The sequence below is a fragment of the Myotis myotis genome, unplaced genomic scaffold, assembly GCF_014108235.1.
Source record: "Myotis myotis isolate mMyoMyo1 unplaced genomic scaffold, mMyoMyo1.p scaffold_m19_p_10, whole genome shotgun sequence".
Classification (NCBI taxonomy): domain Eukaryota; kingdom Metazoa; phylum Chordata; class Mammalia; order Chiroptera; family Vespertilionidae; genus Myotis; species Myotis myotis.
Genome location: NW_023416314.1, coordinates 54,364,579 through 54,386,016, shown reverse-complemented (window position 1 = coordinate 54,386,016; position 21,438 = coordinate 54,364,579). Strand labels below are relative to the sequence as shown.

General features: G+C 40.0%; 1 protein-coding gene across 7 annotated transcripts in view; it reads right to left on the bottom strand.

Moving 5' to 3' along the window:
* Positions 1 to 5,660: 5,660 nt before the first annotated feature.
* Positions 5,661 to 21,438, bottom strand: part of ZDHHC13 (zinc finger DHHC-type palmitoyltransferase 13) — a 42,122-nt gene continuing 26,344 nt past the window's right edge. For 5 of the 7 annotated variants that reach the window (XM_036325636.1, XM_036325639.1, XM_036325640.1 and 2 more), the window contains 7 exons: positions 17,322 to 17,446; positions 16,424 to 16,486; positions 15,640 to 15,733; positions 14,689 to 14,772; positions 10,355 to 10,512; positions 7,746 to 7,843; positions 5,661 to 6,227 (listed from right to left, as the gene is read on the bottom strand). In XM_036325636.1, coding sequence (XP_036181529.1) covers positions 6,089 to 6,227; positions 7,746 to 7,843; positions 10,355 to 10,512; positions 14,689 to 14,772; positions 15,640 to 15,733; positions 16,424 to 16,486; positions 17,322 to 17,446 — 761 coding nt within the window. In that variant the 3' untranslated portion in view covers positions 5,661 to 6,088. Of the gene's footprint in view, positions 6,228 to 7,745; positions 7,844 to 9,361; positions 9,406 to 10,354; positions 10,513 to 14,688; positions 14,773 to 15,639; positions 15,734 to 16,423; positions 16,487 to 17,321; positions 17,447 to 21,438 lie in introns of all 7 variants that reach the window. The other 2 variants (XR_004970451.1, XM_036325638.1) reach the window with 2 other exon arrangements.

Here is a 21,438-nt window from a genome sequence, read left to right as displayed (position 1 = left end):
TTACATCAAATTGCCAGCCCTGCGAATGAAATGCAGCCAATTAAAAATGTCTGTCTGCCTCCTCAGCAAGTTCTCTGTGGCTCAAGTATCTGTCTTCGGCCTCTGCTTTTCACCACCAAAGCTTTTCTCCCACCACATGCACTTCTGAATTATTTGGAGTAAATGGAAATAAAAATCTGTTGCTAGCCCTGGCTACTGTGGCTTGGTTGGTTGAGTGTCGTCCCATGCACCAAATGGTCACCAGTTCTATTCCTGGTCAAGGCACATGCCCAGGTTGAGGGCTTGATCCCCAGTAGAGGGTGTGCAGGAGGCAGCCTATAGATATTTCTCTCTCTCCCTCTCCCTCTAAAATCAATAAGAATATATTTTTAAAAATTGATAAAAATCATGAAGCACTCAACTGAACCATAGGCTTTTCTATGCTCAAGTCCCAAGAATGCTTTCTTTAAAATGAGCAGTTATTCAGGGCTGCTTACATGCTGTCATGGTCAAGGCCCTGCACGACATTTATTATTTACTTTTTGATGCTTAAAATGCAATTACACCTGATCCCTTTCTGCATTTGATTGGCATTAATAGAATGGTTCAGAAAGAAAAAATAGCTAGCAGAGGTTGTTTCCCATTCCACTTTCAAAGAGAAAATGCAACTCTAGCCAGTGCGGCTCATTTGGTTGGAGTGTTGGCTCATAAACCAAAACTTCATGGGTTCAATGCCCAATCAGGGCACATGCCTTGGTTGTGGGTTTGATCCCTGGTCCGGCAGTGTTCAGAAGACAAACTATCGATAACTCTCTCACATCGATGTATGCTTCACTTTCCAGGAACTCTCACTGGGGTCATTCAATTCCATCAAAACAGCCTGATGATATACATTTTACATTCTCTTCAGAAGCAAGCACAGGACCATGTAGTTTTAACTTGTTAACTTTTTTTTGCCAGAGCTTTATAAGAGACTAGAGGCCCGATGCATGAAATTCGTGCAAGGGGCTCAGCCCTCGCAGCCCCTGCTTCATCCAAAAGGATGTCTGGAAGGACATCCAGAAGATGGTTCAGCTGTTTTGCCTAATTAGCATATTACCCTTTTATTATTATAGATTCCCATCATTGTCAATAATTAATAATACCAGTGATTAATTGAACTAACTAAATCCAGTCCTCTTTAACCTGCCTTTGAAAGCAGTACACTACGCTGGCCCTTCAGGAGGAAGTCCCCACACTAGAGACTTGCAGGCTGAAGCTAAAAACTTCCGTCACCCTTAGCATTGCCCTCGCCCTCACCCTTCCTTGCCTCACTCTCTAAGCCTCCCTGATTCTGACTCCAAAACATCTCTAGAACATACCCCTCCATTCCTATTCTTTGGTATGTGTTTCAGTCTGCTAGGCTTCCATAACAAAGTACCATGGGTTGGGTGACTTACACAACAGAAATGACTTTTTCACAGTTTCGGCAGCTAGAAGTCTGAGACCAAGGTGTCGGCAGAGCTGATTTCTTCTGAGGCCTCTCTCCTTGGCTTGTAGATGACCACCTTCTCCCTGTAGTCTTGTGTGCGTGTGTATGTGCATTTGTGTGTCCTGATAGTTTTTTCTTCTGAGAACACCAGTCATGTAGGATTAGGGAGCACTTGAATGACCTCATTTTAATCTAATTACCTCCGTAAAGACCCTATATCCAAACACAATCACATTCTGAGGAGTGGTGTCAGCGTGGAAGGAGCAAGGTGGAGTTAGAACTTCAACATATAAATTTGGGGGCATGGGAATAATTTGGCCCATAACAGCATGTCATATAAGAATTTTCATGAATTGGTCTTGGACTTACCTCTTCAACTGACTTTAGACAATCTCTTCCATATAAGTAAGCTCCACCTGTACCTGAAGACTTGAAGCTTTCCAAAGATGCTAAGTAGCCTCACGCCATCATGATTTTGCCAATGCTGTTCCTGTTGCCTGGAAGATGGAACCCCTTCCATCTTTACCCTCTCATCCAACTCCTTAGCCTGGTGAACTCCAAGTCACAGGTCCAATGCCATCTCCTTTGCAAAACCTCTGCTAAACTAACCTCAGAATTAATCCAGCTCTGTTTCCACAGCCAGTATATAATATGGCACTTGAAACCGTGAATTCTCACCTGTCTTTTTGTTAGAATGTGGCAGGCTTGCTTTCACAGTGCTGGACAAATAGCAGGCACTTAACAAACATTTGTTGAGTGAGTGAAATGGAAGAGTGCAGGCAGAACTAAATGCAAATTCTGCAAGAATTTCAAAAGAGTTTACAAGTACTATCTACTGGAGTGAAGGGCCTTGGTATTGGAAAAATAACAAAACAAAACAAAGACAGAACATTACTGTGGATCAGCAGTCTTCCTATTTCTCCTCTGCCTCAGGGCACACTGTTCTATTACATCTCCCATGCTCCCCTGCCAGAGACTGGGATGTGGGGCTCAGTTGGCCAACGGAAGTCTGGCCTCCAAGGCCTCCGGGGGAGTCTCCATTCTCTCTAGACCTGTGGATGTAGAAGGCCAGTGGGCACTGAGGCCCTAGGCAATGGTGGAGCCACTAGGTTGGGAAGGAGCCTGGGTGCCTGCATGGAAGAACACCTGCTAACAGCTAAATGGACTAATGTAAAAGGGAGAAATATGCCTTGTTGTGTTAAGCCACTGAGATTTAGGGGATGTATATTATAGCATTAACTCCTTTGACTAACACCCACCTGAAACACTGGATGTCTTACACCTGAGATGTGTATATCTCACTGCTCAGTGTCCATCCTGTTCATTTAAATCACAGGAAGAAGCATCAGGATTTTGCCCAATATTTGTGAAACCGATTCGAATGTGCTATTTCTAATGTGGCTATACAAACATTTGGGAAAAGAAATGAAGTTAGGGCAAAATAATCTAACAGTCTCATTCCTTAGGCCCCAAATAACATGATCAGGTTTCTTAGCTTTAAAAAAAATTAAAACAAAACCTTTCTATTCACCTCCAAGCTATGGCCTTCTCCTCTCCTTTCAGAGTCCACTTAGTTCTTAGCATCTCCCCACCCGACGCCACCTTCTAATCATAAACTCTCTGTCTTTCTTCAGTTGTTTTTCTAAACTCTCCTTCGTTCCTGACCACTGACTGTTTCCTCTTTGAAATTAATTCTTCTTGAATTCCATGACGCTGTACTCTCTTGATTATCCTCTTACCCAACCTCCTCCAGTCCTTTCTTCCTCCTCCAGTTCTCCAAATCCATATTTCTCCACAAGGTCACATTCCTGCCCTTCTCCTCTCTCTCACACATTTTTTTTGTTTGTTTGCGTTGTCACCTTTGGTCTCTTTTTCAAATTGATGTTCTCATTTCAGGAGGGCAGCTCTCTTTTTCATTCTCATCCCATTTTTCTTCTTCTCCCTTGTAACAATCTCATCATCCGTGCAGATGATGCTGGCCTCTTTCTGGCTGCCTTCTAGACTTTTCCACTGGATAGCCTGCAAGTATCTCAAACAGCAGGCACCAACCACCAAACTCATCCCCTAGTCTCTCCGCCTGTTTTCCTTATCTTAGAATAGCACTGCCATCTTCTCATTCACTGGGTTCAACACCTCAAAGTCACCTGTGATTCCTCTCCCTCTCCCCGACATTCACTCAGTAATCTGGGCCTGCCGGATTGCTTCTGTGCCTTCAATACTTCTAGCCTGGACCATTATTAAAAGCTTATCTCTAACATACTTTATCAGTCTGGGTCCAGTCAGAAAAACAGAAACCACACCAGTTGTGTGTTGTTTTTTTAAGAGAAATAAAATAATAGAGGGAATTGGCTAAACAGCAGCTAATATTTTTGAAAATGTAAGGAGGAACACACTGACCTAACATAGAGGTAACTGCAGGAAGCGTCTACCACCTCTGGGGTGGGGAGACAGAAAACAGGTGGAGGAATCCTAGTTTGAATGCCTCGAGGAGAAGTCTCCCAGGGACTAAGTCAGACCTCTGAGGAGAGAGCCCTGCCTGGTTACTGCTGGTGCTTCTAAGGGGTATAACAGGACTGCTTTGGGGAGTGGGGGGTAAGCTAGACACTGATTTTCAGCTGTCACTGTCAGGGTGAAGGGCCATTGTGCAAACAACACTGAGAGGAATAGCCGGCAAGTACAATGGAATAATTTCTTTCTTCCAGTTTACTGTCAGAATTTAATAGAAAGTCAGCTGGCAAGGAGATAGTTTTCAGAATTCTGGCCCCAGAACAGGCAACAGAGAGGACAGGAGGGTGAATTTGGTGCATTTCCCTACCACTACCACAAGTTAGTGTCTGTCTGTCTGTCTGTCTCTCTCCAGTCTATTTCCCAAAGATTTCTAAATAGCCAGCATTTATTGATCATTTACTATGTGCCTGTTATAATTCTAACCACTTTACATGTATTAACACATTTAATCCTCTCAACAGCATTTGGAGGTATATGCTATTAGTATCCACATAATACTGAGGCACGAGGATATTAAGTCATTTGCCCAGAGTACAAGTAGCTTGTAACTAGTAGATCCAGGAGTCGAACCAAGGTGTCTAACTATAAAACACTCATTCTCATACTTTTTTTTTTTAAACTTTCACACTGTGTACTTGAGGGAAAAGCCAAAATAGAATGGTGGAAAGTAAGATTCCTTAATTAAAAATAGTTCTCAAACTACAGCATGTGCGCGTAAGAACCACCAAGGAACTTTGAGAAAATATGGATTCCAGAATTCACTTCTCAGACAGTAATTTGGAAGGTCTGAGATGAGGAATTTAAACTCTGAACACTTGATCCTGGATGCCACACCCCGACCTGTGCCCAGCCTGATTCTGATGTAAACTGTCTATGGACCACAAGTTGAGAAGACTTACCTGGCAGTGGTTGATAAGAGAGGAAGAGAAGCTATAACTTGAAAAAAAAATATCTTCCCATAGGTTCCCATTGCTCTTGGGGTAAAAGGTAAGTTGAGAATCGGTCTTCAAATACAACTCTTGATCACATCATGTCCTGCTTAAAACCCTTCAATTCATTCAACAAGCTATTCCACAGATTAACTCAAATAGTTATTGAACACATATGTGTCAGGCAGTATTCTAAGTGACTGGGACTCTAGAGTGGTCATCCCACTTAATGTCTATGTAACCTTGGAGAAGATACAACTTCTTTAGATATCATTTCCTTACCTGCAAAGGCTCTGTAGGAGAAAGAACGAATCTGGTTAGAGTACAAAGCTTGGTGCAGAGTGAGTACGGTAAACAAAATAATGTTCTGTTGTTTATTCAGAGCCTCAGAAGTTACATGAAGATTTTAGCTTTTACCCTAAGAGCAATGGGAACCTATGGAAGGGTTTTCAGCAGGAAAGTGACATATCCAAGGGTGTATAATATACAATACCAAGAATTAAAGTCAGTTAGTATTTCCTCCAGGACAAGGGAAATTAGCAATTATAATCACACCAGTCTAATATTTTCAGGTTACTTAGTGAAAATAATTCATCTTTAAGACTTCTTATGTTCAATTTTCTAAGTAAGATGGAAAACTAAATTAAATCTCGCTTATTGGTGTTAACAGTGATCTCAACTCATGACTAGAATCATGAATCAGTTTGTTTTATACGTACCTTTCCTCAATTTAAGATTTGAGAAATGTTAAGTGTCAGAAACTACAAAAGAACTACAAAAGTTTTTTTTATTAAGTGTGAAAGCAAAACAGTATATTTAAATATTTTTACATATTTATAGATAAAACAAAGACAAATAATTTATCAAAAATTACAAGTTTAAAGAACAGACTATTTTGAAACAGCCAATAAAGTATCTGAAAATAACACTTTTTATCCATAATTAGTGAATATTATCCCCCCCAAAAGTAACTTGCATTTGTAAAAAATATAAAAGTTTTTTTTTTAGATGTCTGCCAAGACTGCTCTTGCTAACTCTAAAAAAAGTATAATGCCTTTATCGACAACTTCTGTTTTCACCAAATGGCTTTAAAAACCACCTGTGTTTCCTCTGGGCTTAGGTGAACTCTAAATCTTCACTTTTACACCACAGGGCGTGAACATAAACACAAACAAATCAGAGAGCTTTGGGCTGCTTTGCTTCATACTGAGCGAAGAACTTTTTCCTTGGCTGGGTGAAAGACCATGGTGTATTGTGACGTCCAATCTACTGCATAGGGCTTCACCAAGCCAAAGCAGCCACACTGAAAGAAATCTGCAAGGTTCTGGGTGAACCCAAGGCTGCAAGAAAGGAAGAGAACATGTCTTACTACATTTCCTGTGTAGCTCTTGACAAACGTTCATTCACACCATAAACATTCACTGAGATTGTACAATGTATAATGTCCTTTGGAGCTCCTACAGGAATCCAGAAGTGAATCAGTTACTGGGCTTATGGGACCTTAAAACAGAAGCTAGTTCCAGTTCTGGAACTGAATCCCTAATTTCAAGAGTCCTTGGCTTCTGCCCAGAAACCAAATAGCTTCATTTTGGGTCTCCCACTCACTGGGACTGGTCACTGCCATCAGTAAGTTTCTTTCTTTCCTTCCCACTGCCCTAATTCACTTTGATTATCTCAAAGCCCAGAAAAAAAACAATCAACAAGATGGGTTTTTTCTAAACTATATAGCTCTCTAAATGATGCCCATCTCAATTCCTCCCAGTTCACTTTACATCCTGGAGATTGTCTAGTCCTCCAAAACACTATTTATATAGTCATAGCCCTTCCTTCCATCTCCATCATGCTCGCCCCACAACTTTCAAGGCTCAGCTGAAAATTCCACCTCTACCACAAAGGCTTCCATACTTTAGTATTTATCCCTCTGGTTAAACCACTAAGAAAGGGACTTTATTAATATCACTGCCAGTCTGAAACAATCATCACCAGCTTAACACCGCTCTCCGCTCTCTATCACTTTAGCCACCTCTTCCCAATAAAGTCATTTTCTTTCCTCTTTAAATACACATCAGAGTCACATCCCAGGCTCTGATTTCCTTGTCTAACAGCCTAACAGCTTCATCTTGTACCACAAATGTGCTTTAAAATAGACTGCTCATGAGATATGCAGTGAGCGCTCAAATCCCTGGAGGACTCTGGGTCACCTCCACAGCATTCCCAGCCTCCAAGACCCCTATACATGTGACAGGGAGATAAGCTTCAAAGCCTGATCCTTCATATCTTAAGATGACGACCTTCCTATACAAACATTCTCATTTTCAACTGAGGACAGGTTTTATACAACCAACACTCTAGGAAGAACATACCCCAACCTCAAAAGCTGGCTTCTCCCTGACACAGGTGGGCACCTTAAACATAGGGCTGAAATAATTACTGGCGATAGAAAGCCAGGTTGAAGATCTTGGCAAAGTTCACAATCTAACGCTTTGTACAGATAGCCTTATGGCTGCCTTTCTCAGCCACATGCTTAATTATCTCACATTGACTTCATGCCAGCAATATGCAACCTTGTGACCATGTGGCTTGACTGCAGAGATTCTCCATCTTGGCAAAACTTCACAGTCACTTATTATTTGTGCTGAGTCCAATAGACTAAATCCCAAATTCTTACCACCTTGGGGCTCATGACCTTACCACTCATCTCCTGTCACTGAGGCTTCCAAGAAAAAAGAGGGTCAACTCTACCAGATAGCAAGTCAGAGGACAGCAGCATGGCCAAGGGTGGTGACACTAGATTGGGCAACCAATGGCTAGACTAGCATCTTCCTTAGGACTCAGTGGAAAGAACAGATATCACTTACTTGTATGGTGTCCTCCTGAGGGACAATGGCTGCTTCATATGCCTGCTCTGCTTCAGCAGGCTGGTTCTCTCATGGGAGGTCAGGCCCAGAAAAGCAATCTGAAAAAGGTTGGGAGGTACATGAAAAATACCACATCAGGGCTCCATCACTCTTAGCAGTGCATCATGGGAAACTGGAAAACATGCAGTACCACCCCCCCTAAAAAAAACAAGTCAGTATCACCTAGACTTCTAACCAAAGATCAAGGTGAAGGCAAAGATTCAGCGGCCCTAAGTAGACTCTCCTATGTAAATCTAGTAGCTGGGCTTTTTTTTTTTATTGTCTTATTTTATTAACCTTCAGGAAAGCACAGTGCATTGACTTAATGAGAGTCATGAAATAACTGCTTTAGTAATTACTTCAAGCCATGGCTTATGGCCATGTTTAGATTCTCAATAAATTCAGCATGCAACTTTTAGATAAATAAAATAATATAAGGTCCGTATCAATGCAATTATTTCAACTTGCATATTCTTCTTAGTATCTCTTTGAAAATAGCCAAGTGAAAAAGTTAATAATCTTAAGTAAAGAATATTTAAATCCCTATATTTGGGGAGAGGTAAGAATTAAGGTAACTTGAAAACTCCCATGTCATTAAAAACACTACTATTGCCCAGCAGGTGTGGCTCAGTGGTTGAGCATTGATCTATGAACCAGGAGGTCACTGGTTGATTCACAGTCGGGGCACATGTCCAGGTTGTGGGCTCAATCCCCCCTGGGGGGTGTGCAGGAGGCAGCCTATCAATGATTCTCTCTCATAATTGATGCTTCTATCTCTCTTCTTTCCTCTCTGAAATCAATAAAAATATATATTTTAAAAAATACTACTATTTACTGAGTTATCTCATTTAATCCCCCCAAAAAACCCAAACATCAAGTTCCTTATCTTTAAAACAGAGATTATCATCTTCATTAGATTGTTTAAGGGTTTGAGATAATATATTTAAAATACCTAGTGCAGAGGCTTACAGGGGTGAAGCAACTGGTCCAAGGCCCCACAGCTTAGAAAGTGGCAGAACTGGGACTGACACCTCGGTCAATGTGAGAACAGAGCCCATGGTCCTAACTAGCAATCGACAGTCTCAGTATGACTGGCCACAGTCATAACCATAACTCACCAGAGCCCTCAGGAACTGAAAGGCTTCGAATAACTGAGCTGTTTTGTTTATTAAGAAAACTTTGCTCTGAATTCCTATACTTGAAAACTGTCCAAAGCATTGAGTCCATTTTCCTGCCTTAGAAAATATACACAAATATATTAACATTTTTTTGTTTATAAATTTAAGAATATTATAGTCTCACGTACTTGTACTTATTCTAAGAGTCCATAAAAGGAGGAAGAAAATTAGAATTGATGCCTCAAGTCTTAGGTTCTACATCTAACTCCTCTTGCTGGCCCTATGGCCACAAGCAAGGCATTCAGCATCTTTAGGTTTAGTTTGCTCCTCCATATAATGGAGAAGATACTACTTTGGCACAGTCTGCATCTCAAATGTTTGTAAGGAAACAGATGGGAAAGTGCTTTGGAATATGTAAAGCAAGTATAAATATTAGGTATTATAAATGACAGTAATTACTGTTAATAATCGCAGATGCTGATATCCATTCTTAGCACCGGAGTCTGTAGATATCAGAGGGACAGGAATTTAAGATGAATGTTCAGAAACTTCAGTTCAGTCAGTTTTATTAGCTTAATTCCTTTCCTTAGCAATCTTCCCTTTTAAAATTTTCTTTATTATTATTATTGTAGAATTGATTACTTCCCCATAAAAGTGGAATGTATTTTGCTTTCATTGAATAATGCTCTAATTATCTCAAGTCTTACGGTAAATGACGCAGAGGCGCAGACTGATCATGGCTGTCCATTCCACACAGGCAGCCATAACAACAATGAGAACCAGGTTTTGCTCAGGGGAAGACAGGCAGCAGGGAAGTGATAGAAACGCCATAGAAAGCTGAAGATGACTACTGCCCTGGAGCCGGGACTTTCTAATGGCCATGACCTTCTCTGGAAGTGCAATTACCATGTCCACTGGTTAGTGGTGTGTATTTCATTTCTTCTCCACTTCTATCCACTGAAGCACTGCATAATAATGATAACAGGCTTGGAAAAGTGAGGGAGAATAATCGCCTCACGCTTGCATGCTTTACGGTTTATACCATGCTTTCAAACACCATACATTTTAACTGCATGATGGAAAAAGCCCTTAAATGGGACTGTCAAAAGACCTAAGTTTCCCGTTCAGATTTTCCTACTCATTGGATGACCTTGAACAATTCAATTCACCTCTGTACCTGTGTAAAATAATAGGTTAGATAATTCCTAGGGCCAACACTTAACAATTTATCATTCTAACTTTAAACCCTGCTGTGAGAGTAGACAGGCATTATTATCCCCATTTCACAGACAAGGAAACTGAAATTCAGGAGTCAAATAACATGCCTACACCCACAGAGAACGTAACAGTCACTAGAAACGAAGTCTTCTGATTTGAAATTAAAGTCTTTCTACCCTAATACAGGTTATTGGAAATATTACCCAAAGGCATTATAAGAAGAGAAATAAATACCTGAAAGAGTTGATTTACTAATAAAAATGATGACCATGAGAAATGGAAAGTTGCCAGCAGGAAGATATATAAAACCCAAGGGGAACAAGCCACAATCTGATTGAGGTAGGTCCATAGTCCATCTTCTCTGAATGTTGTGGCACAATGATTTGACCAATCTGTGAATTCACAAAAAGGAACCCATTATTTAAAAAGACAATAAATTGCTGATCATTATGCAGGAAGATTAAAAACCACTGAAGTTTTTTAGGGAAAAAAGAAAGGAAGACATAATGGCCCAGATCAGAACCTGACTTCAAGATTTTATCTCCCAAATGCCAGCTCTTCTAACACAGATGAAAAATGGTACCTCACTGTTAATTATGGCTATGATAACAATGCATTGGTAGTCAGCAGTGAAGAAAAAAAAGCAAAAAAGGTCCACGAAATCATCATTAAGATCAGCATATTCAGCATAAAATGCACTGGCCAGAGAAGTTAATTGTTCAAGAACTCAGGAATGATTATATCCTATCTAATAAAGAGGGAATATGCTAATTGACCCTCACACTGTTGCAAATATGGCAGCGCCCACAGCCAATAAGGAGGGAATATGCTAATTGCTGCCACACCCTCAAAGATGGCAGCGCCCACAGCCACAAGATGGCCAGCAGGTGAGGGCAGTTGTGGGAGATCAGACCAGCAGAGGAGGGCAGTTGGGGGAGACCAGGCCTGCAGGGGAGAATAGTTAGGGGGAACCAGGCCAGCAGGGGAGGGTTGTTAGGGGCGACTGGGCTGGCAGGGGAGGGCAGTTGGGGGTGATCAGGCCAGCAGGGGAGCAGTTAGGCGTCGATCAGGCTGGCAAGGGAGTGGTTAGGGGATGATCAGGCTGGCAGACAGAAGTAGTTAGGGGCAATCAGGCAGGCAGGCAGGCAGATGAGCAGTTGGGAGCCAGCAGTCCCAGACTGTGAGAGGACTGTCCGACTGCCAGTTTAGGCTTGATCCCACAGGGGCTAAATTTCGTGCACCGGGCCTCTAGTTTAATAGATATTTGTCTTAGAAAATTCTCTATCTTATCCATGTTATAGCAAAATATGGGCCATCACAGAACTAAATATAAACTCTTATTAAGGCCATTGTTGTGGGCACAAGAAATCCTGTAAGCACCTAGATACCACTGGAACACAAGCTAAGAGCATGCAGTTTCCGAGCGTACTTCTGCATTGGCACCGTAATTTATCCTGCAGAGGGAAAAAGGCCAGGTGAGGAAATGCACGAGAAAGATGCCCCAAGAAAAGTACAGAAAGAGAGTAAGATTCATATGATCACAGCTCAGTTTCTCCCATAGGAGAATTTATTTATATGCCAATTAAAAGAGGACTTCACTGTGGTCTTCAGAAAACTGACCCCTAACCCATATAGCTAAGACAGTAGTGAGGTGAATGTAGGTAGGAAGCAGGAGAAACAAGGAAACAGACCTTTAAGGTTATATAAAGCCAATGACTTTTACAGGCACCATGACTGTTAATAAAGGGCAAACTATTTTTGAAATGAGAAATCTGTAGATTTGTACCCGGAGGTTTCATAAATGCCTCTGACAATTTGATCAGCAGTTTTAGGCAATTTCCCAGAGCAATACTTAAGAGCTCCTGGGACAGGAAGGATATATGAGTCCATGACTTCACTATCAACCGACTGTCCATTTTTGTCCCAAATATCTATATATTTTTTTGTATCATTTAAGTCCCAGCTATCTTTCATGGATATATGCCAGAAGCATTCTAACAGCAATCATTACAGAGCAATAATCAAGGTAACAAGGCAAATTATACTCTTCAGAGCTTCTCACTGGGACGGCACAGAAAGAAGCATCCCATGCACCTGGTATGACATAAGAGAATGTAATTTCCACCAGCAGGCAGCAAAGACAGCTGAGTAGGAAGAGTATTGACTTTCTTTCAGCTTATGGTCTTCCACTGGGAATTATTTCGATAACACAGCATGACCTCAAACTAAAGATTCCATAGAACTGATTTCAGATTTAATATGCTGTAAGTGGCCATGTACATTATCTGATATGCAATATAACACTTTAATATGTACTAACACATTCACTGGCTAATGAGAGGGAACTCCTATTGTGGTTCCAAGTCAATTTTTTTCATCTTTAGATCGCTCGGATACTTAGAATGTTCTTTCTAGCAATAATCTAAGATCTTTCTCCCTGTAACTTGTACAATGCAGACACGTTGAGTTACTTATTGTCCACCCTGAAAACAGACCTCACAAGATGAAATGGATGGTGCCTGTACAGAGCCAAAAGGAGCTGCAACTGGATCACACAGAGAGGGTGCACAGCAACAGGAGTGTTAATGGTAAACAAAAAAGGTGGGAAGACAGGGAGGACGCATTAGAAAAATGGAGCACTTTTTTTTTAAGTTCATTTTTCCTGTATGTGAAATGATAAAAGATACAATGTCCTCATTCATTGTAAAAAAAAACTGTCAAAATATAAATGGGATAAAAGTAACCAGATATGTTCAGCTAGTTGTAAGTGAATGTAAAGGTGAGACTGTTCCTAAGAAACAAAACATTATATACAAATTCGTTCAGAGCCAGAGGATACAGACAAAGAGGAGGGAAGAACTAATGCATGTCATAAGAAAACAACTTGGAAAGAATGAATGTAATGGAAAATCACTTCTGTCCTTATCAATACAGTCTTATGCTGGACAGACACACCAAACAAAGGGGACTATTTTTAGTGGAGAGAGAGAAGGGGGAGAGACAAGAGTGGTGTAAAATCTGGCTCCTTTTCCCTAGGATCAAGTCCAAGGCACATGCTGGTCCATGGGCCAGCTTAAAAAGGTTTTCCAGGAACATGCTTTAATGTCAGGCCTTCAAAGGGCAGCCCTTTCAACAGAAAGAAGCACTGAAAAAAATCTTTTATTTTCTACACCACAGGACATAATCTAAGAAGTTTCAAATTCCAATGCGCAGGATCCCTGATGGCCTTTGGCAAGAACTGAGATCAGGGATCACAACCTTCTGACTATAAGACCCATTTGAGATGGTGACAGTTATATTGAGCCACAAAAGCATTCCCAAGTGATATCAGGTGGGAAAGGGGCTGGCAAGGTAATTGAAGTCCTCTCCATGCCTATAGCAGGGCAAGAAACAAACCATTTCACATAGATATTAGCAACCTCTAAAAATGAAACCCCAGACCAAACAGAACTTATAATACTGAATGTTTCTGGGGAGGGGAGCTGGGAGGCTGGGGGACAGTGTAGAAGCAACTATCTTTCAAAAACTAAAAATTTTAACTAAAGAAAACCAGGAGGGCAGGGAGGACTTAGGGAGGGGTAGAGCATGGGATGATAAAGGAAAAAGAAAAAAAAGTAGGAAAAAACTTTCCTAATGTCTTCCTGAATCGTTCCAGATTTTAGCTCAAGCAACAAATTAGTATTTTATTGGCAAAATACAAGACTTGAGCATAAATATATGCTCAACAGAAGGGGGGATGGAAATAGAAGCTCTAGAGCCAAACTCTCCCAAAGTTTTCACAATAAATACACAACAGAGTCAAAATAAACTACAATAACAAAGTCAAAATAAATCACAAGCACTACAGGTTTTTCCAGTAAGGTAACGTATTCCAAGGTTTGAAAAGCAGTCATGCATTCTTAGGAGCTACCAAAATCCTTCTTGCTACAACTTAAAAGCTGTTCTTAGTTGATCACCTTGGAACAGCTGGCGTCACTCCCTACATGAGATGCCCAGAGATGGCCTTTACACTGCTACTAAAAAGTCATTTTCCTTGCTTAGGAATGCAGAATAAGTGATCTAATATTTTCTTCCAAGTTATTATTTCCAACCTTTCAATGATTGGTACAGTTATAAGTTGTGACCTGAGATTTATCAAAGGAAATGAGCTTTGAGTTTTGTTCCAATGTGACAACCTTCCAAGTCCCCCAACCTGTCTTCCTCCAATCTCCCCCTGCCTCCTTTTATTTACTTACCACTCCACTTGCTTTTGTACCTGAGCAGCTGATTTTTCCTCCTGTCACTGGGTGATAAATCTGCACTTGCCTTAAATAAATTTGTATTTTTTAACACTTTTCTAATTTATCAAGATCATTTTAGAGTAAAATCTTTTCAAAGGTATTGACAACTAACCTCTCGTAGCATTTCCTGGAGCTTCCCAATGCCAAGAATCTTACCAACATCCATTTAGATTTTATTAGGGTATAGTTTATAGTGACCTAGCCCAAACGTGATATATAAGAGTTCACAAGGAAAAGTGTATGTAGATGTGGGTACATGAGCTTGCTGTAAGAAAAATTTATACTTACACATGAAAGATTCATATATAATCCAGTTACACACAACGGAAAGGAAAAATAAGAAGAATATGTAATAGCGATGGTTGCCGAAACCTACATAAAAAAGAAAATCAACATATTTAATATTTTCGTACAATTATGTTCCAGACCAAGAGCCTATTAACCACTTCCTGTCCACAGCCTTCACAAAAGTAAAGAAATAAGCTGTTGCTGTGCTTTTAAGTACCATTAAATCAAAACCAAACACTCTAACATGTCATGGTCAATTGTCCATGTTAACTGAACTAATATTTATTCAATACTTAAAAGAGGTTTTTTGTTTTTGTTTTTAATACAACAAAGTTTACTAAACATATACAGCTCTAGGATGGCCTATACCAGTGATGGCGAACCTATGACACGCGTGTCAAAGGTGACACGCGAACTCATTTTTTGGTTGATTTTTCTTTGTTAAATGGCATTTAAATATATAAAATAAGTATCAAAAATATAAATCTTTGTTTTACTATGGTTGCAAATATCAAAAAATTTCTATATGTGACACAGCACCAGAGTTAAGTTAGGGTTTTTCAAAATGCTGACACACCGAGCTCAAAAGGTTCGCCATCACTGGCCTATACTGTGCTGGAGGGAGAAGCAGGCTGGAATTGGGGAAAATCATACCCTGTCTCTTCCTTTCTTCCATGTGATAAGCTTATACAGGTATAGCTTCTTGACAGCCGGCTTCTGGCTGAGCAGCACTCCCCCTGTGGAAGCGCACTGACCACCAGGGGGCAGCTCTTGCATTGAGCATCTGCCCCCTGGTGGTCAGTGTGTATCATGGCGACCGATTGTTCCGCAGTTAGAGAAGATTCTCTGACAAGCAAGAGCTGCAAAATGGATTCCCTTCTACTTTTTCTATGAGTCACACACATAACTAAATATAAGCTTAACTTTATGTGGTAATTGAAAAATTTTCACCTATGCACCGTCCAGTCCACAGGCAGTGTTGGTCGTATCGAGCCACACAGGATTTGCACACAGGGCAATGGAGTGACCTTAGTGGCTTCCTTACCTAAGTGGGCAATTAAGAGAGGACCAAGCAAAAATCAGTCTCTCAAACTGGTAACAAATCACAAACAAAATCTTATTCCTAAATCATAAAGGCAGTGGCACAAATCATCCTAAATATCAGACCATCAATTCATAGAAAGGCTCTGGAATGCCTTTGTAATATTTACAACTACATGTCCATTTTGTCAAAGCCATCAGTAAAGGGGACCTGAATTCCAGGGCTACCAGCACTGACTAATGGGATGAGGCAGTACCATACAGCACAGTGGGCACTGGACTGAGGAGAAGGTAAAATGCGGTACATTTCTGGCTCTGCCAATAATTTGGAGAAAGTTAATTCTCCGTTTAGGCTATAATACCTAAACTGCAAAATGAGAAGTTTCACTAAGTGGTTCTTGGGTCACCATGAGCCTCTGGCTCCAAGTTAGTTTTAACATATGCTTTGTGGCAGGAAAAAGCAAACAAAACATACAAAGAGATTTTTAATCATAGGCAACGTCAAGAGATCATAAACATCATTCCCCATATGTTCAAGGCAGAAAATTGTCCTGACAGTAATGCAAAATTAGAACCTGGTAGAAACAAAGGTGTAGAAATATACCGCAAAGATTTGATAAATGTTTACATGAGCAATGTAACCAAGAATTTGCTTTTACTATGGGAAAACATTATGAAGAAAAGGCTCACTCACAAGACACGATGTACAAAATGTCCTGAAGTCCAGACAGCCAGTCTCTGCGAGGGTGATGATATTCTGAAAGATATGCAGTTTGACCTTACATTTGCATTTACTAGGGAATGTATAATGCATGGTCATATACCATAATCACAGCTCTCTCCCCAAACTGAAGTAGCTAGCAGAACAATTTGGAAGATTTGCCAACACATCATTCTGTGCCTGAAATAATGTAATTTTTTTCAAGGCTGTATTTTCAACCACAGCCAATAAATTAGAATGCACAAAAATTATACCCCCTTCTCTCCATCAATGGCAATGACCTCCCAGTTATAATCTGTTGGAGAAAAATAAACACAGACACTCCTAAAAAGAAACAAAAACTACCAGCATACAACAGAACTGATGGTTATAAGCACCAAGAGCTCAGTCTTTGAGGAACACGGGGTTTAGGTAACAAAGATGACACTCTCCCCAATTTCTAAACATTCACAGGCAATGGAAGACATGCCATGTCATCTGACAACTTCATATCTTAGTCAATAAGGAGGAGGACCCTCCTGCCCCCCGCCAGCTCCTGCCTACTCCATGCATTAAATGAGGGACTTTAATTATATGATCATTATCTAAGCGTTACTATAAAAAAGCAGAAGACCATATCTGCCAACAGAAATTACATCTGAAAAAGTCTTGGTGAGGTATTACTTTAAAGAAATTAAAAATATATATTTCTTTAATTTTCATATAAACAAATGAAAAAGTATGACAGTAGAGAGATATTATTTTGCTGATTCATACATTCCACATTTAATATTATTAGGTGCCAGGCACTAGACAGTCATGACAGAAACCAACATGGCTATGAAATTCACCCTCCTATTTTAAAATCAGTAACATTACAAAGAAAGCTCACCGTTTTCCTTTCTTCTTCAGAAGCCTTAGTGAAGCCTGGATCCGTTGCCCAAGTCTTATAGAAAAAATAGAGGAAGCCTATCATGCTGAAAATAAAAACAAAATAGAAAGGAGTGCCTGCCAGATGTTAAAGCCAAGTTAAGGAACATATCGGACCTCCCATAATTATGACACAAGCAAATTTCATCGTTGGTGCCTAAGAATCTCTCTTCTCTGCATTCTATCCTCATCTTCCTTTATGTAACACATCCTGCCCCCATAGCTGGCCCCATCCTATGTTCTAATCCTATGGGAATTTGGTCATGGTTGACAAATTAATCCCTCGTCAAATAGTTGAAAACCACATGAAATATTGATAGGAAGAGTTGCAATACATGAAGAGCATCCTGAAGAATGAAAAACATTCAAGATCCAAATAAATTAATCTCTAATGGTATAATGTGGCTCTCCTGAGAGCATCCAGAAAAATATTTTCTGATCATTCTAACCAAATCATTCAAAGAAAAAAGCCACTAGGTTCAGAGATTTCAACTAAAACTATTTTTTTAATATATTAAATGCTTGCAAAAACTTCCTACTGCAAAGTTTAATACCTAGTCATAACTGATTTAGGCTGAGTTAATTTAGAAACAAAAGAAACTGCTCTCCCTGCAAAGTGATTATAAGTCAAATATTATTTGGGAAAGGCACATGATATAAACTGAGATAAAAATTGTTTCAAGTATAAATGAACAGTCCTCACTACAAAATCTTTGTATAAAAATTAAAATTTTGCTCCAGTAAAATTTTGTGCAGTAATCAACCAATACGCCAGTAATAAACCAATGTCCTTGCCCAATTTAAATCATTATTGACACAGTAGCTGTATTTGCCTTCCAGGGTGTTGCCAAGACGTCTGGTGCCAAACTTCAGAGTAGAAAAGGTGGTCATAAAATAAGACTCTTAAACACTTGCTGCTCAAATTGTGAGCCATGGACCCACAGCAATGGCTTTACCTGGGAGCTTGTTAGAGGCAAGAACCACAGACCTTACCCCAAAACAGCAGAATCACTCTGCTATAACTCACAGAAACCAGCACAACCACATCTGGTTCAGGTAGGAAGGAACGAATCTTATTGGTTTAGTTTACTAGTTAATCTGCAGATAGGCCTGGCTTTAAGAAAGAGATAGGGTACAGAAAATTGTGTGAAAATGAATTTTAACAAATATGCTTACTTAGACTTAATTAAGAACACTATTTAAAAGTCCACAGGACAGATCTTTTGTTAAAGAATCCCATCCTTCTGCTCCCCCCGCCCCAGAAAATCGTGATCAACATATATGACACATTCCCAAAAACACACCAATGAATCATATGATTATCCCTCTTATTAAACTAACTGAATTTCTGCTCTGAATAACTTACAACTCCTCTCCCTCTAAGTAAAGTGAATTGCACTCTATCTCCTCACATAAAAGCCAAACATTCCTTGCTTCCACGCCCTTGCTTTGTGTGCTTCACTGACCTCAAATGCTCCCCCCTCTCCACCACCGCCCCCTTCCCCGTCTAATTATAAAACCACACTTTTAGCATGTCCAGGTTCTAAACGCCTTCCAGACCTAACTTACATCCCCTTCCCTTTGTAGGTCATTCCCTACAGAGGCTTCTCCCTCTTATCGGAATCTAAGAATGCTTATTCTATGGCACTTATACCTCAAATTATAGTTATTTGTAGACATCTCAACCTTTCCAGTTAGCTTGTGACTCCTGCAGTCAATAAGTTTCTCAACTTGGACTAACTGGCTTTATTTCCTTAAGAATTCTTTAGATACTTCAGCTCTACACTATAGATCTACCCTACAGAAGCCTATTCCTCATGCTCAGTGAGTGCCCATTCTACACAATGCACTGGCTTCCAAATGATAGATTTCCAAATGCGAAGGCAGTGCTCAGGCTAAGCAGCAACATTATTCTTCACAAAACACTGTTCCTTACACAACATTGTTCCTGGTCAAGTTCCTGTTTATGCTCCTGCCTGCCCTTGTCTCTTTTAAAAGAACAGAATTGAAAACAGAACAAACACACTTCAGGTGTGTGCTGACCAGTGCAGAGGACAGTGAGATTGCTGCTGTCCTTTGCCTTGACACTCAAAGCCTCGTAACCCTATTGGAGGATACGCTGGCTTCCGTGTCAGCGCATCACTACCCACACCCGGCTTTTAGTCAAAGCCCCTGGTTCTTGTTCACTTGACCTGAAGCTCTGTCATTTTCACACGTGCTTATACATATTCTCTGAAACCCAGTACAGGACTTCACATGAGTTTATGCCTCTTTTTTTTTTTTTTTTTTTTAAATATATTTTATTGATTTTTTTTTACAGAGAGGAAGGGAGAGAGACAGAGAGCCAGAAACATCGATGAGAGAGAAACATCAATCAGCTGCCTCCTGCACATCTCCCACTGGGGATGCGCCCGCAACCCAGGTACATGCCCCTGACCAGAATCGAACCCGGGACCCTTCAGTCCGCAGGCCAACGCCCCATCCACTGAGCCAAACCGGTTTCGGCATGCCTCTTAAACTTAACTCAGCTATAGCCAGAATCTTTCATCTTTAGTCTTTAATCTTACTTCCCAACTCATCAGTATGATCTTACCTCCTTCACTTGATACTGTCTCATAAAAACCATTATTTCCTGAGCCAAAATAAACTGATCATCTGAGGAGCTAACCTAGAGCTGCCCTTAAAATTAATTTCAACATGCAGCCTTCTACACAGATTTTACTTATAAGACTAGTTAATAATAATAATAGGTATTATTTTCAGAATTCCAATTACGTAATGGGGACCATGGTCAGCAATTTACAAACATCATAGCACAGTAGTCCTTGCAGCCACCCCACTATTATCCCATTTATAGAAAAACTGAGACTCAGTGAAATTAAATAACTTGCCCAATGGTACATAATAAGGAAAAGGGCCAAAACTTAAATTCATGCTGATTCCAAAGATGGTCCGCTTTCCACAGTACCCCAGACCCTTCCCATATGGCAGCTGTAGAAGCAGAAGCCCCCACACAATCCAGACTTGGCAACCTGAGACGAAACTAGTTTAAACACTCAGATGGGCCTTTACAGGGTAGCGCTTTAGTTCATACCCATGGCAGTTCAAACAGCATTTACCATTCAGCTTGAAAAACACCGATCCGACAGCGAAGTGTGCCACCTACTGACTGACATTCTCCCACCAGTAACAGGCTCATATGGATGCCTGGATCAAATGGCTTTATGCTGAATATGTGAGTAAAATATCCCATCTCGTCAACTCCAACATCTTAACATTCTGTCTGGCTACGGAAATCAGTTCTTTTGATGTAATGGCATCTTTTCAAACAGTAAACAGTTTGTAATTAAACTCAGCTGCATACCAAATTCTGCAACTGAGGTTTTTAAACTACAGTGGAATTACATTGTTGTTAATATTGATTCTATAAACCTGAAATAATTGTATAGAATAACTACAGTACTTTTTGTGCAAAAATTGAAATAATGTAGTTGCTCACAATTTTAAAAATTCATCAGGAAACACAATTGTAAAACTGTTTACTCCAATGCCACATGGGTTGTTAAACAAATGAACAAACAAACAAAATCAGCCATCTCTTCTCAATAGTATGTCAATTACCCGAGAATTTACCAGCCTTGGGATCTCTGTGCTGTTACTTGATGGTTACGTGTAAATTTAATTATTTTTATATCACATAATGATATCATCCAAGCTTTCATTAAATGGTGGTAATAAGGTTAGTGCTTAAAAAGCTGCCCCCAAATCAGTAATTATGAGACAAAGGTTAAATTAATAAAGTCAAATGAACTCCATGGTATGCTGTACCATTCATTTAGGTTAAAGGAATCTGAAAAATATTAGCAATAATGCTCAGAAATAAGAAGCACCATTAAAGTAGAAACGTGCTATAATGAAAGTAGATGTATACACTCTAAGAGTTCATATGCCTCTCACTTTACAAATGAAAAAATATTCTTAAATTTGAGTGTATGAATCTCTCCCATAAGTACTACTCTTTCTTTTTAAAATGCCATTACCAGAAATAGAAATAACATAGAAGTTAAAGGAATATGCTT